We start from the raw sequence: 15,682 nt of genomic DNA, 5'->3' as shown, positions 1-15,682 counted from the left end.
GTATTCCACTCCTTTTTGAGTGGAATACTTATTCCTCTTCGTAAGGGAATAGCTATTCCGTGGGAATAACTATTTCCTTAAATAATATACAACCAAACAAAAGAATAGCTATTCCGTAGGAATAGCTATTCCTTTCCATGGGTCTAATCCGCAAACCAAACGAGGCCGTAGTTCTCAAATTTTATAGACGGGGCGAGGGAAACTGTCAGTGTATCAAAGGTAAGTACTTTTTTGTTGTTTTGGCAGATTCATAAATAAAGAGGATACTTTCAAATGTCCACGCCCAATTACTTGGGCCACCTTCATTGGAAGCCCATAATCAGTTCTCTTCTGTCCCAGACTCCCAGCAAAAACGGTCTCGCGATTCAGTTCCTCCGTTGTGAAGCTCAAAACTCAGCATTAGGGTTTTGAAATTCTGAGCTACAAAGCCTACAATGTCTGATACAACCCACTCGCATCAGAAGGTCCTCCTCTTGCAAACTCTTCGTTTTCTCTTCATTTTATTGCTTAATTTTGTGTAACGCTATAGCTTGGAATGATTTTTGTTTGAACAATTTTTCGATAAAAAATTATGTTTCATTTCGTGTTGTGAATATTTGATTTCGACTGCACTGAGAGTGTATGATGTGAGCGCGCACATGTGCTGATTTTAGAATCCAAGTCTATGAGAGACAATTAACTAAGATTTGGGGGTTGGAATTTTCCCAATGGATCCAAAGGACCAGAAGCTGAATTTAGTTGAATGTGTGTGTATGTTTGTGGGTGAGGACAGCTTGTAGCAAAACGGTACCATAAGTCACCTAAGCTGTACATATATAATTCGTACATATAAGAAAACATTTAGCAAATATGAAATGCTGTTCAAAACAAAGAATAATGATTCGTGTTTTGTGGGATGCTTAATTAGCTTTAATGCAATCAATACTTCCTCGTGTTGTTTGTGGACGTTGGTTTATTGCTTTGTTGTTGTTGTTGTTATCTGTGTTGTGATGATGAGAGTCTAGTCGGCAGTGTACTCTCTGTAGCTTCCTGTCTTTGGTTTGTTTCGTTGCCCTTTATTATGGAAGTTGGTTAAATGACTCACTGGGGTGAAAACATCTCAGCAGAATTCACGTGGATCAGATCATGAAAGGTTGAGGGCTACAGAGCGAAATCGGGATAGGGAAAAAGATGGAGACCGTTATCAAAGGAACTACAAGGATAGAAGTGTGAGAGATGATAAAGGAAGGGGCAAATATGATGATTATGGCCATCATCAAAGCAGCCATAGTGACAGGTTATTCTATTCTCTCTGATTTTTTTCACATACGGAGTATCAAAGGTTTGGCACCATTGGCTACAAGATTTATCAGCCATGGTATCTTGTGGTCCTTTCCTGACCCTATTGCTCTTTCGAACATATTATATGTAAATTTAATGACCCATGTAAGTGAGTTAAACATGTTTTTCTTTGTAATGCATTCTGATTGTAAATGTTATATTTTCCTCTTGTAGGCACCATTATTATGACCGAGACAGAGAAAAGAGGCATAGACATAGATCACGTTCCCCTTCTAGGGATGGATCTAGGAACGAATCTAGATCACACTCTCGTTCCCGTTCTCATTCAGAAAAGTATGCAGCGTGACTGTTTCTGATTATTCACTTCAATTGTCACACTTGCAAATATTCTTCTGGATTCTCAACTGATCTATCTGCCTGTTTTTCTCCAAATAACTGTTGATTTTACTATCCATGACGAATAATTTAGTAAATGCCTCTATCTAATTGGAATGAACAGACGTATCTTATGGACAACGAGTTATTCCTCAGTTGATATCAGTTCAATATAGAAGGATTTTTTTCCCCTACTTCAAAGGTCTAGTTTCTTCTATCAAGCCAGAGGATGAAGGGAAAAAAAAGGGAGTCTAGTTCTTCTCTGTTCATTCCAGCCCCACTGGAATTTCTTTGAATAAGGAAGTGCAATTCTTTGATTTAAGAAGTTCAAAATCACCACTTTTGCATGTTGCAAGTATTTTGCACATGTTACAAACATCCCTTCGAGTGGTTTATAATGATTCTGAAATTCTGGTTTATACTTCATAAATGGAAAAGGAAATCATTCTTTCCAATGAAATTTTTATCACTCTTTTCCCACTCATTCTAAACCCTTTATAATTCTCTATAATATACTAAATAAGATTTTTGTTCTTATAAGCTTGATTGTGGATATTCTCTGATCATGCACACTCTCAAAGTCAGGAAGTACATTAACTAATTTAGTAACTCTCACCCTCTCTCCTGTGTTCTATGTTCATCCGCTTGTCCATCCATGGTTATATATCTGGATGAGTGTATAAATTGCTTTTCCTTCAGTTAATGCACTAGAATTTATTAAACCTTGTGCCGGAATGAAGCCAAGAAATTCATGGCAAGTGAGTCCATCCTTGGCATCTCAAGTTCATTAATTGTCCAAGCTTGGTACCCCATATTACTAGCTTTTTGTTGAGTTGCAGAAAGCTTGGTTTGTCAAATTCTTTGTAGCCTGGACAGTGCCACAATTTTGTGTGGGAGCAAAATTATGAGGCTTCCAATTAAGTTCCTATTAGACAAAAATGTACTGCGGCCAAGGTATTGGGTCCAGAAATGTTATCAATTTTGTTTCATCTGCATTCTGAAATTGGGAATCCTTTTTATGTTGGAAAAGAGCCTGTAGCCATTTCGTATCATCATATGGAAAGTTCTTCTACATGCAGAACTTATTTGTTTTGCTGATCTTGTTGTATGGTTCTTGTTTGTATTTTTGCTTCTCTCCTTCTGTGATTATTCACCTTTTCCCTTATTTTATAGTTTTTCGGTTGAATATATTGTGTTTTTGAAGTTCGTAGAATTTGGAAAATGCTGTTGTTTAATTTTGTTTCTCTAACTGTATCACTCTCTTCATGCCTTCAGCAAACGGACAAGTGGTTTTGACATGGCACCATCTGCTGCGACTATGCTGCCCGGCACTGCTGTTCCAGGTTTGTATCTTAACTCTTATCTACATATACTAATTCCTATGAACTAGCTGAGTACACCAGGTTCTCTTCATTGGGAAACTTGCTGCATTTTCATTTTGCACTAGTTGCTGCACTTGCCTGTATGTTTAGAGTTGTTTGTGGCTTTTATTAAATATTTTCTAATAGTTAACTATGGAAACTGAGAACCATTGTTGTGTTCTTTGGCTGTTGTGTGTGGTCTTGTGTTTGTGTTTCATGATAATGGTTTGGGTAAGAAGGCAATGTTGGGCTACATGTCCCACTGTGCTACCCCACGACGTCACTGCCATAGATCTTATGTTCAACGGAGAACAAATGCACCAATTAGCTGGATCTTGTTCGCCTTCCACCGGCAACAGTTGCCATTTGGTAGATCTACAAATATTTCCATTCAATCCGCAGTGAGGGATTTCATTTCTTACTTTATTGTTTGATGGTATATTTTGGATATGGTAGGTTTCTTTTCTTGTCCTATTTATTATGAGATAGATAGTATAAGCTTTTAGTTGTGTTACTTCTCAAAAATGTCTTGCAACACATTTCACTCTTTCAGCTATATAGTCATTCTTCAGTATTTACTTGCTTCCTTTCTGGCAATAATGTAGTTCAACCACCGGTTGTTTCTCAATCAGTGCCAGGAATAATGCACATGTTACCTTATGGGACAGCACAGGTGGGTGTTCTCCCCTAGCATCGGTTTTTGATTTCTTGTGGTTTGTCAATTTTTATCCATGTGTGCCTTAATTAAATATTTTCCATCTATTACAGCTTGGAGCTATTCCCCTAATGCCAGCCCAAGCCATGACCCAACAGGTAAATGTGTAATGCTCTCCGCCCTCCAGTTTTGATGTATGTTTATAAGGATTTCCATGGACTTTTTCCATTGCGTTTCTTTCTTACAGGCTACAAGGCATGCACGACGGGTATATGTTGGTGGGCTTCCCCCCATGGCTAATGAGCAGGTGTTTCTTTGGCTCTTGCTTCTTGGTTCTCTTACCTGAGTATGAACAGGGATTCTGCTTCCCTTGTTTGCCATTCCTGACATGATATCAGGCCTCTTTATACTTTTTTTAGCTATCATAAGTACATTCAATTCTTATTTTTTTCATCAAGCGTGTTATCATGACCCTTTACATTTTTTTCCCCCTTCAGTATTTTGTGACTATAATTAAGTTTGGACTTCTACTTTATGTTTGTGTTGCGCTCTTATGCTACAATCTTGTATTATATGTTGCATACATCTTAAAAGACAACCAAAATTTTATATCTGACCAATAGAATGACTTAAAAGACAAAGAAAAATTACTATACAAGTGACTGAAAGTTATTATTTTGGGGAATGAGATTCTAACTCAAAAGTCATGGAATCTCTTAAACAAACTATCATCGCATACAGAATAAAGATGAAGGAGATGGGTTCTCTTGCTTGTAGGGTAGCATTGGAATTTTCTTGTTCTTTCTTTTTTCCCTCTTTCTGTGGGAGCTTATTACACAACCATTTATGTCTAATAGTATTTTCCTCTACATGTTTGTGTCTAAAACTAGATGCTAATTTTCCATGTTTCCAGGATCTGTGGTGTTGCTACTTTATAAGATAGCTTGTTAGATTCTGTTCCATGACCTAATGGTTGCAGTTAACCTAGAAATGTTTTAGTAATTTTTTTTCTCAATTGCCACCTATTATGCATCTTACCTTTCGTGGTATTATTTGAATCACTTTGAAGAATGATCTCCTTGTATATTTGAAACAGACAATTGCAACTTTCTTTAGCCATGTCATGGCTGCAATTGGTGGAAATTCTGCTGGTCAAGGTAGTCATTTAACTATAAACATGTCACATGCTTGTCTTTGCCATGCATGATTCAGTAATCAAACTTTCTAGTGCATATATATTTCTCACTGGTTCTATGTGATTGTAGTTTATAATCCAGTATTTGAACTTGTAGGTGATGCGGTAGTCAACGTTTATATTAATCATGAGAAGAAGTTTGCATTCGTGGAGATGAGAACTGTCGAAGAAGCGAGTAATGCAATGGCATTAGATGGGATTATATTTGAGGCATGCCAATCTGAAACTCCTTTGTCTAAATTTTTCTTTTGATTTTTGTTAGGGGTAGGGTGAATGTAATGCAAATGAAAGGAATGGAGGTGAGAATGAAATAAGAAGCACATATAGTATAAGAATCCAGTTATCATTTATGTGGTTATAGAACTGCACTGTGTATTGACTGAAATGAGGGTACATTTAATATTCTCCTCATTTGACATGCTTCTTGTGATCATACAAGGGGGTTGCTGTGAGGGTGCGAAGGCCTACGGACTACAATCCTGCATTAGCTGCGGCACTTGGTCCAAGCCAAGCAAATCCTCACCTTAACTTATCTGCTGTTGGGCTCACACCAGGGTATGTTGGCTATATTATAATAATAATAATTGGTATGTTGAATTGAAGAGGCTAATTCTTCTGGGGTACTAATTCTGGATCTGATTGCAGTTTAACTGGTGGAGCAGAGGGACCTGATCGTATCTTCGTAGGTGGACTACCATACTACTTTACTGAAGCACAGATAAGGGAATTACTACAGACCTTTGGGTATGGGGCTTAAATTACTACCCATCTATGCATTTTTCTTGTTAAAACCTCATGATTTTCGTTTCCCCATTCCACTTATAGGTCTAAGTCATATGTGATCAACTATATTTTCATGTTCTAATTGTACACTTGACCTATTTCAGACCTCTCCGTGGATTCGATCTTGTCAAGGATAAAGACACGGGAAACTCTAAAGGATATGGTTTCTGCGTTTATCAGGTGAATGAAGTTAACATTTAGAATCTCCAGATCTTGGCTTAGAATGCTGAGACTTTATAATTGTGGAGGGTTCTTCCTTCTGAAAACTGGTCAGCTAATGTACAAGAACTCCAGGATCCAGCAGTGACAGACATTGCTTGTGCTGCTCTTAGTGGCTTGAAAATGGGGGATAAAATCCTAACAGTCAGGCGTGCTGCTGCGAGGTTGGTGTTCTTCAATAAAATGAGCCACAAATTTTTAGGAAATTGATATGCTTTACCAAGTCTTTTTTTTTTTGTTCATATTTGGGATGGAGAGGGGTGGGGTTCATTTTTCTGTGAATGTCATAGTTTTATTTTATTGGAATTCCTTTGTTTTACTTCCTCTTAATGCTCTTCAGCTTAGTTGCGCAGGAAGTCCAGTAAGAAATTCTGTATGTAAAAAATGATTTTTTATTTTTATTCTTATTTTTGAATTGAAATACCTATAGAAATCAAATTGAGCGGGAAAGAAATATCGGAAAAATTGGCAATTTCTCCAGCATTTGAGAAACCTTGTGTTTGATTATTAAATCTAGTATAGATTCTGTTGGTGTATTTGTATTATGAATTATTTACAGTCAGTTTATTCTGTTTTATGTGTCTGATTTTCATGGATGTAAATATGATTAACTGAGGTTCAAAAGACTTAAGCCCGATGAAATTCTTCTATTCCAAAAGTGAAGTGATAGTACATCTAGTAGAAGTTTCTTTGATTCTAGAAGCATTAGGTTTTCTGTTCTATACCTATGTGAAGTGTTGTTTAATATTGACCAAATATATTATTTATGTGCATATCTTGCTTTATGGCAACTCTAAGTGTTAAACCATCAAATATATAAGTTGCAACATGCATATTTGATTATGAATTTATGAGCCCATGTAAATTACCAGAAACTTTGTTGCTTTGGATTTTTACAGCTTGGGGCACTCCAAAACAGAACAGGAAATGATCTTAGCACAGGCACAACAGCATATAGCTATGCATGTAAAGCTCACTTTTGTTTGCCCCCCTGATTATTTATTTTTATCTCATTCGTCTACATTCTTGACTTATTCACTGTTTTGTCTTTTAGAAAATAGCTTTGTTAGCTGGTGATGTGAATCTTTCTGGAGCAGGGTTAGCCCCTTTAACTACTGCAGAAGCTCAGACTAAAGTTTTATGCTTGACTGAGGTAGTATCAGCTTTTAATATAACAGAACCACTGGCTATATTGCGTGTCTTGTTATTATTGGCTTCCAGTATTCACTATCCTTCCACAAGAGTTATAAGTAGTACATGCAGACATGTTCTGCTTGTATACTTTGGTTAGACCATTCATCTTTAGGTGTACAAGTTTGATTTCGTCAGTTCTTTTCCCCTTTGATATCCTGGTTTTTAATTGTGGATTTTAACTAACCACTTGCAAGTACTTGATTTTTTCTATTAATGATGAAGGCAATTAGTTTGGATCAACTGGGCGATGATCAAGAGTATGAAGAAATATTAGAAGACATGCAGGATGAATGCAGCAAATTTGGTATGCATGTCAGAATCCATATCTCCTAATAACCGACTTTTGTTTGTAGTTAAAAACTTGTGTAAAATATTTGTAAAAATAAAATAAAATTGAGTGGACCTGAGAATAAATGAGAGGTGTGAATTGTTATCTCTAGACCCAAGACTAGACCAACTAGAGAAATTGAGAAACAAAAGCACCATCACTTAGAAAAGACAAGCAATTTATACAAACATTTGTTAATATAATTGCCATTGTAACTTATATAACAGAATTGGATGATATATATATATAAAGTGTAATATCATTAAAAGAGCAAAGCGCAACCAAGTACACAGGAAGTATACAAGAGAAGGAGATGAAAAAAGAAAGGAAATCATTAAAGCTAATCACTAGTGGAGCTAAGATATATATTTTATATATATGTATATTATTTCAATTGGTATTAATAACTTTGAACCTAAGCCCTATCCTGACCCTATTCCACAATTTACCACCTGAGCTGGGGGCTCAAGGCTCAGAAGCACACAATTGAATGACCCATATCATTACTATTCTTGTTATATTTGTACGACCAAAGAAATATACTTCTGCTCTATTCTATTGCAAAACAAATAGAGCCTTGGAAGAATGATGTATTTATTTCCGGATCATGGTTTTTACCACTGCCATTAAGTTAAAAGTAGAGACTTTCTTTTCCTTTGAATGATAGGAACTTTGGTGGACATCGTTATTCCTCGTCCAAATCAAAACGGAGAGCAGATTCCAGGTGTTGGAAAGGTATTTAGTTTTGTTTTGCTGTATGTAACTCTTTGCCTGACCTTACTGTGTTAAATATTTTATTTCATTTCTTTGCTTTATAAACGTATTAGTTCTGCTGTTAGATATATCATTTGCTTATTTTCTGTTTGTACCTTGAGCATCAAGAATTGTAGTGGTGCTGGTGAGTTAATCAGTAGATTTTTCTCTGTAAAATATTTCTAAATCAGACGCCTCTGATTGTCAGTACGGTGCATTAGTCGTACCAAGCTTTGTTGATTGCATGCTGGAAGTGGAAGCAATCAACATGTCAATCAGCATGCCGTGGGAAGAGCATGGGAAGAGAGATTGATAAATGGAATACCATAAATATCCACATTAGGGCTCTTGTCAGTGTCGTTGTGTTGCTATTGTATAATGTACGTCCTCTTCATGGGAAAAATTATGCATGTTTGGCTGGCTTTCATTTGAGTTATGCAATGCATATTTGTCGTATAACATCTTGGTCTTCTTGAAACCAATAAGTACATATATGAGAAGACTCGCGGGAATTTGATTCTTGTATGGGGGAATAGTTGTCTTCTGTTAATTATTCTTTCAACCGGTTACTAATTTTTTTTTCCTTTCTTGCCTGGAGCTATTATCATACCATCTTATGGTTTCAACTTGTAGGTGTTCCTCGAATATTCCGACATCACCGGTTGTGCGAATGCAAGGAATGCACTGAATGGGAGGAAATTTGGAGGCAATGTAGTGAATGCCTTTTATTATTCAGAAGATAAGTTTAAAACCAGAGACTTTGCGGCATAAAGTATCAAAAGTGCGGTAGTTTGCTGTTGCTCTGACCACTTTTAGATCCCTCTTTAACTCTTTTGTATGGACAGCATGCCATGTTGAGCTTTTTGCTTTTGTATCGTCTTCTTATCTGGATAAGGCCTTTCCTGTAGAAGTGGTGCTTTGCCCTCCTCTTTTCTGGTAAATTGTACCTATACATGGTAGATATATCTAATATACATGTCTTACAGATTTGCCTATGCTCAGTCAGCGACGTGGGCAAACCTGACGGTGTTTGAGTGATTTTCATTGCACCAAAACGTACCTTCACTGAAGTTGGTGATTTTCTTTGTTTCACTTTCAATTTAAATGTGCTTCGTGACTATAAAGTTGCTTGAGTAACATACATTTATTGTAGCGGATGCTTACGTAGGCGTTATTAATAACGCAATTTGTTTTCCCAACAACTGCCTTAGGGAAATTATGATGATTTATTCTTATTTTTTTAATCTTTTTTGGTCTTGGTCAATTTTTTTTTTTTTTTTGAAGGTTTCTTGGTCAATTATAATTACGTAAGAGTGATTATAAGACAAAAAATAAAAGATAAAAAATCCTCATTCCATACTATTATCACCAAAAATGACATTGGTTGAGGCGAATTATATTTATTATATCGCATTTTTTCTGTGGTTGGGCCAAGTATTGGCAAAAGCCCTAATTAAATACCCATCCCTCTATTTTTATCTTGAGTGTTGAACACCAAAGTCGCACAGCCCGGAAAACACAGGTTTGTATGGTGTCAATATTGGCAATTTTTTTTTTTTTTTTTTTTTTTTTTTTTTTTTTTTTTTTTTAAAAAAAAACAGAAAATAAAATAATATAGCATAAAGTATACATTTTAAGAGTAATTTTACATGTCATATAAATGTTCATCAAGTGTCTATCAAATAATGACTAATGAGGTGGCTTTTAAAATCATCATTGCATGAATTTGATTAAATTGTGATTTTAAAAGCCACTTCATTATTTTATGGACACTTGATGAACATTTATATGACATGTTGAATTACTCATCTTTTAATGCATAACTCTAAATCCTGATCATAAAATGGATATGAACCTTATTATACCTTTAAATGCATTAATTTTAAATTCTAATTATAAAATGGATATGATCCTTATCACACCTTTAAATTTACTAATTTAAAATCCTGAACATAAAATGGATGGGATCCTTATCATAGCGTTGCTTTATTTATACTCATTAATTAGATAGAAATATAATGAGAAATGCTTGGTTGTACACTCTCATCCCACTCCTATCCCACCCTGGTGTATTTGGACCAATAATGTGAGAGATAGTAGAGAGAGTATAGTGGGACCCTATTTTTTTAACAACATTATTGGTCCACGTAGACAAGAGTGGGATAGGAGTGGGATGAGAGTGTACAACCAAGCATTTTTCAAATATAATACATTGCCATCCTAAAACACAACTTCTAACCATCTTTGTCCAAGTGGCAACTTTTACTTTTATTTATTATTATTATTTTTTTTTGAAAAAAAACTCTAAAATTAGCTAGGGGACTACTTTGCAACATATGCAAATTAGTCAAGAGCAACTTTTTTTTTTTTTAAGATTAACCATTGAATATTTAGGACCCACATGTAAGAAAACAAATATAATGGTTAATCATTAAAAAAAAACAAATAATTAGCGCTATAAAAAAATTGTGTAAGAATCGTGCAAGACACATTGTTCTATCTTCAAACAAAGCCCTTTTTGTTAGACTTTAATTTTTTATGTAAGTAATTGTATTTTCGGTCAATTATGAAGAAAATGTCTCACATTTATTGCATTCGAATAATATTATTCTCATAAACTCTTACTCAACAAACTTAAGAGCTAGAGTACTATTGGCCAGCACTATTACATATTCTAACCGCCCAAGTTGAAGACAGTCTTGTTCGTAAGGAAGAAGACTATAATAAAAAAGACCCTGCAAGGGAGTCGATCCATTCGGAAACCTAGTGAGTGATCGTTCCCCTTCTCTCTAAAATCCCTGCACCCTTACGTGAGCAACTCTATGGGAGGCAAACTTTTGCTTCCCTCCCAAACACCTTTTCCCGTTCCCTACTATTTCCATCCACCCCACCACAAAACCTCCTATCTTCCTTACCTTCCGCCATCTTTCTCTCTACCCTTCTTCCTGTTTTTCTGTATTTTCGGCCATTGGAGTTAAGGCCAAATCTTTAGTTCCCCATCTATCTTACTACAGTTTTTCAGTGTTTTTGGCCATTGAGTTAAGGCCCAATCTCTATCTACCCACCTATCTTTACAGCAATTTCTTTTTCTTGTCATGGTTTGTGTCTTCACAGCAGCAGCCCCTGTCCTCTACCTTTCACCGTGTCTACTGTAATTTTTGGGATCTAGTTTTGTTTCAATTTTTCCGTTCTAGATCTATGCTCTTTCCCCAACCTCTACATGACACGCTCCTCACCACCGGATCCATCAACGTCTCCGTCATCCACCAACAGTCTCCGTTCACTCCACCGCCTTCTATAAGGCCGTGCGTGGTACACACGCTCCAGAGAGTTTTCTGCTCTCTTCGGCGCGTGGATGCCATGTTTGGTTTTCCTACTTTCAACCACGACTTCCACCGGTGTTTCATGGATTTGTCGGCGTGTCTGGCCGCTGAGAGGCTTTCCCTTGGCGGCGCGTGTGTCTCATGCGCCTTCAGGGAAGGTTTCCACACCGCCTTCTGCTTCTGGATCTCTATTGTGTTTGTTTTTGTTTTTTTGGGCTTACTTGTTTTACTTTCCCATGTTCACCCCTGTAATCAAGGTGTTTAGGTCCTTGTGATTCAATACACTCTTCAAATCACCTTCAATGGTGACCCAGGCTTTGTGGCATCCATGCCTCGAGCTAAAGGGTCCGCATCTTCGGAAGCATTGCCCTCGCGTACTTTCGTTCTTAAGTTTGTTCTTGGGTTGCCCAACCCATTCGTGTTTTATTTTGTATTTTATCTTTTGATGTAATCTGTTTACATGTGTCTATATAAAATAAAATAAATAAAAAAAAGAAAAAAGAAAAAAAGGCTATAATAAGAACGAAGACAAAAATAAGAAGCACTCTTATTTAATTTCTCTACTATTTGAGATAATTTATGTTCGATTAGTGAATATAGCATACATCTATTCGTGTATTTTTATTATGGTGAATTATTTAGAGTCAATTTTTTTTTTTTTTTTTTTTTTCCTGATTTTCAAGGATGTAAATATGAAACTCGGATGCAAAAAGCTTTATCCTGATGAGATTAGCAACACAATTTTTGCGCTTCATTAGATTACATATTATTTGAATATGTCAGGATATTATTTCCTTGCGTTGATTAATAGGTTTTTCAATGTGATGTTAATCAAATGGGCAGCTATAAAAAAATTAAAAAAAAATAAAAAATAAAAACAAAAATTAAAAACACAGCGCTCGTTAACAGGCATTTTAGTATAGTCTTTTACTTTTTTTTTTTTTTTTTTTTTTTTTTTTTTTTTAATAAAAATAAAAATAAAAGCATTAACAAATAACTTTAAAAACATAGCACTTAAAATGATTTACACTTTTATATTATATCACAATCACAAAAATACAAAAAACATATTGTTAAAAGTTTTGTGAAATGAACCTCAATTGAAAACTCAAAACAATGCAAAATAATTTTTAAAGTATATCCTACCCCCAAAATAAAAAATAAAAAATAAAAAAATCCATTTCTTATATTTATATTACATCAAAATACTTTTTTTTTAAAAAAAAATTAAAATTAAAAAAATATATTATCCACGTATAAACACGCTGGAGGCACGAGATGACCGGAAAGTCACCGACACAAAACAAAATGATTCTGCTGACTCGGAACAATGTCACTGCGATTTTCCTGTGGATAAGATCCGTCGTACCTGGTACATTTCCAATCTCCTATGACCAAGATTATATGGACAAAAATAGAACCCCCACCATCTACCATCCATTCTTATCAGATCTGGGCCCGCTATCTCAATCTCGTGCCTCCAACGATAACGCATTACCTTGAATATCATAATAATATCAATTAACTGTTTAACGCGTTTGGATAACATTGCCACGTTGGCTCTCTCTCTCTCTCTCTCTCTCTCGGACTGTCTATAAAAATACATTCACGACAATAATGTTCTTCACCAATCTGTAATCTACTGCCATTTTAGATCTGCTTGGAGTTCGTTGCTTTGTGTGGAGACAAACGTTTTTGGAAGAAGGAAGAGAAGATGTTGGGTATATTCAACAAAGGGCTGGTTCAGCCGCCTCAGGAGCTGAATAGTCCGGCGCCATTGAATTCTTCTGTGAAGCCCAAGCATTCGCAAGAGATTCTCAAGGATTTCATTTCTCATTCTAGTAATACTTTCTCTATCAGCTTTGGAGATGCAACGTCTTTTGCTTATCTTCCACCGGAGAAATCATCTTCCATTCATCAGAGGTTTTTTTTTTTATTTTTATTTATTTTTATCAAGAAATATATAATACTGGTTTTAGGTCTGATTTAGATTATAATCAATTGATTGATATTTTTGCAGAATGTTTTGTGCTGTGGATGGAATATACTGCGTTTTCTTGGGGAGCCTAAACAATCTGTGCCACCTGATCAAGCAGTATGGGCTATCGAAGGGCACCGATGAGGCGATGTTCGTGATCGAGGCCTACAGAACTCTCCGTGACCGGGGCCCATACCCGGCCGATCAGGTCCTCAAAGATCTGGACGGAAGCTTTGGGTTTGTCGTCTATGATAACAATGCAAAAACTGTATTTGCTGCACTGGTAATTATTACACACTCTTTCAGCTCTAAAACGACATATGTAAAGAATTCTTAAATACGTGAACGGACAAGTGGTAATTTGTCTTTCTGATGTGGGGATTAGATTAAGTTAATTTTAATTTAAATCGTCTAATTAAGCAATTTTGTGTTAAAGTGATATCAAAATATTTGTATTAAACTATATAAATTAATTTTAAATCCAACCATTAATTAATTAAACGGTTTGATTGACAATCCTACGAGGAAGGGTGCATGTTTTTTTTTTTTGGATCATCTGAATTCCATTTGCTTAATAATGTTTCTGTTATTTGGTTGTGCAGGGTGGGAATGAAGAAATTAGGCTCTTCTGGGGCATTTCAGCTGATGGTTCTGTTGTGATTTCTGACAAGTTGGAGGTCGTAAAAGGAAGCTGTGCTAAATCATTTGCACCATTCCCTACTGGTATGTATACATGCATTCCACGGAATGACCAAATTGGTCGTTATTACGAATTAACTTAAATTATTACTTACTTCAAAATTTTAATTTTAATTTTAAAAAAAATTAATTATTTTAATTTACATTTTAACATTTATTTTTACGCATGGGTTTAATCGAGGCCCAAGTTTATAAATTTTTAATTGAAATAGAATGAGTTAACAGAAAATTTTGAATTTAGAACTTTTGTTTTGTATAATACCATCATAAATAATTGGTTATTGTAAAAATTAAGGTAATAGAAAATGAGAAATTTAGTTATTTTTAATTTATTAAATTTTTTCTTTTGAGGCGAATCTGAGGTTGGATTTGGTGGGATGCAAATGCAGGGTGCATGTTCCACAGTGACCACGGGTTGAAGAGCTTTGAGCATCCAACGAAGAAAATGAAGGCAATGCCTAGGATTGATAGCGAGGGGGTCATGTGTGGGGCCAACTTCAAGGTTGATGTCCAATCCAAGATCCACAGCATGCCACGTGTTGGCAGCGAATCCAACGGGGCAATATGGGGATCACATACCTGATTAATCAATCGGGATTCTTAAATACAATAATGTGAAACCCCATCCACCTTCCTAAACAGTTGATTTTAGGCTTCTCTTTTTTCTTTTTTCTTTTTTGTTTAAAAAAAAATTGTTGTAGAGAGTTTAATTCAATTGCAGTTATTGTATATAAATAAATAAAAGAATGTTTTTAAGTATTATTATGACTTGGGCCCATGTGATTGGGCTTGTTTGGAACATGTGAGTCTCTAGTTATATATGATTGTCAATGTAGGCATGACAATTCGGGTTGGCGTGTCACCCATCGAGTTGACAGGTCAACCCGTTTAACTAATCTGGTCATAAACGTGGCATAAACAAGTTAACGTGTCATAATTCATAAATATGTCATAAATATATTATAAATGGATTAATGGGTCATAAACGAGTTATAAACGTGTTATAAACGGGTTATAGCCTAAACCTAAACTTAATAACTTCGTGTCGTGTTTGTGTCAAATTCGCGAGTCATGTCAACATTGCTAAGCCTAATTGTCATTGTCAATTTGTGAATATGCCAATTTTTCTTTGTCTCTGTCCTTCGTTCAATGAACTTTCTAGAGGAATATAAAAATCTGAAATCACCAGTACTCTAAATAAAATGAATAATTAAACAAGAGGGACAAAAATTGGGGCAACTATGTAAGTACCATACGTGGGCCTAAGGATGAGAAGAAAATCTCACTAATCCAAATTTATTACTATATAATAAAGGATATTGTGTATCTTAAAGTCTTAGAATGTTTAAGAGCCCATAAGAATTACCTTTTATCTTGTTATAGGTATTTTTTTGTAGTTATCATCAATTATGTTTATCTTTTGGGATTGTAAGGATAAATATAGCATGTTGCTTGATTAATAAAGATATGATTCGTTTACAACTTTTATTTAACTCTTGTAAATTTTTTTTTTTAAGATCAACTATTGGATATTTAGG

General features: G+C 35.4%; 2 protein-coding genes across 4 annotated transcripts; both read left to right on the top strand.

The window, feature by feature from the left end:
- The first annotated feature begins 276 nt into the window (after positions 1-276).
- On the top strand, positions 277-9,296 carry LOC133868391 (splicing factor U2af large subunit B-like). Of its 3 annotated transcripts, none has more exons than XM_062305280.1 (18): positions 277-464; positions 1,104-1,276; positions 1,495-1,614; positions 2,932-2,999; positions 3,650-3,690; positions 3,786-3,830; positions 3,920-3,979; positions 4,769-4,829; positions 4,965-5,077; positions 5,307-5,422; positions 5,513-5,611; positions 5,755-5,830; positions 5,945-6,033; positions 6,769-6,835; positions 6,924-7,022; positions 7,286-7,367; positions 8,059-8,126; positions 8,778-9,296. In XM_062305280.1, exons 1-18 carry the CDS (start codon positions 435-437, stop codon positions 8,913-8,915), a joined length of 1,545 nt encoding a protein of 514 aa, XP_062161264.1. In that variant the 5' UTR covers positions 277-434; the 3' UTR covers positions 8,916-9,296. The 3 variants fall into 3 exon arrangements, with proteins under 3 accessions (XP_062161264.1, XP_062161262.1, XP_062161263.1); XM_062305278.1 differs by having other exon boundaries at positions 278-464; positions 3,623-3,690; XM_062305279.1 differs by having other exon boundaries at positions 279-464; positions 1,107-1,276; positions 3,623-3,690.
- Positions 9,297-13,084: 3,788 nt separating this feature from the next.
- Positions 13,085-14,906, top strand: LOC133868701 (stem-specific protein TSJT1-like). Its single transcript, XM_062305679.1, has 4 exons — positions 13,085-13,390; positions 13,488-13,728; positions 14,048-14,168; positions 14,534-14,906. Exons 1-4 carry the CDS (start codon positions 13,182-13,184, stop codon positions 14,725-14,727), a joined length of 765 nt encoding a protein of 254 aa, XP_062161663.1. The 5' UTR covers positions 13,085-13,181; the 3' UTR covers positions 14,728-14,906.
- Positions 14,907-15,682: the final 776 nt, after the last annotated feature.

Source organism: Alnus glutinosa, chromosome 5, assembly GCF_958979055.1.
Source record: "Alnus glutinosa chromosome 5, dhAlnGlut1.1, whole genome shotgun sequence".
In the NCBI taxonomy this organism is placed as follows: Eukaryota; Viridiplantae; Streptophyta; class Magnoliopsida; order Fagales; family Betulaceae; genus Alnus; species Alnus glutinosa.
Note: the sequence above shows the minus strand (reverse complement) of the source record. Positions and strands in the feature narration are given on the sequence as shown.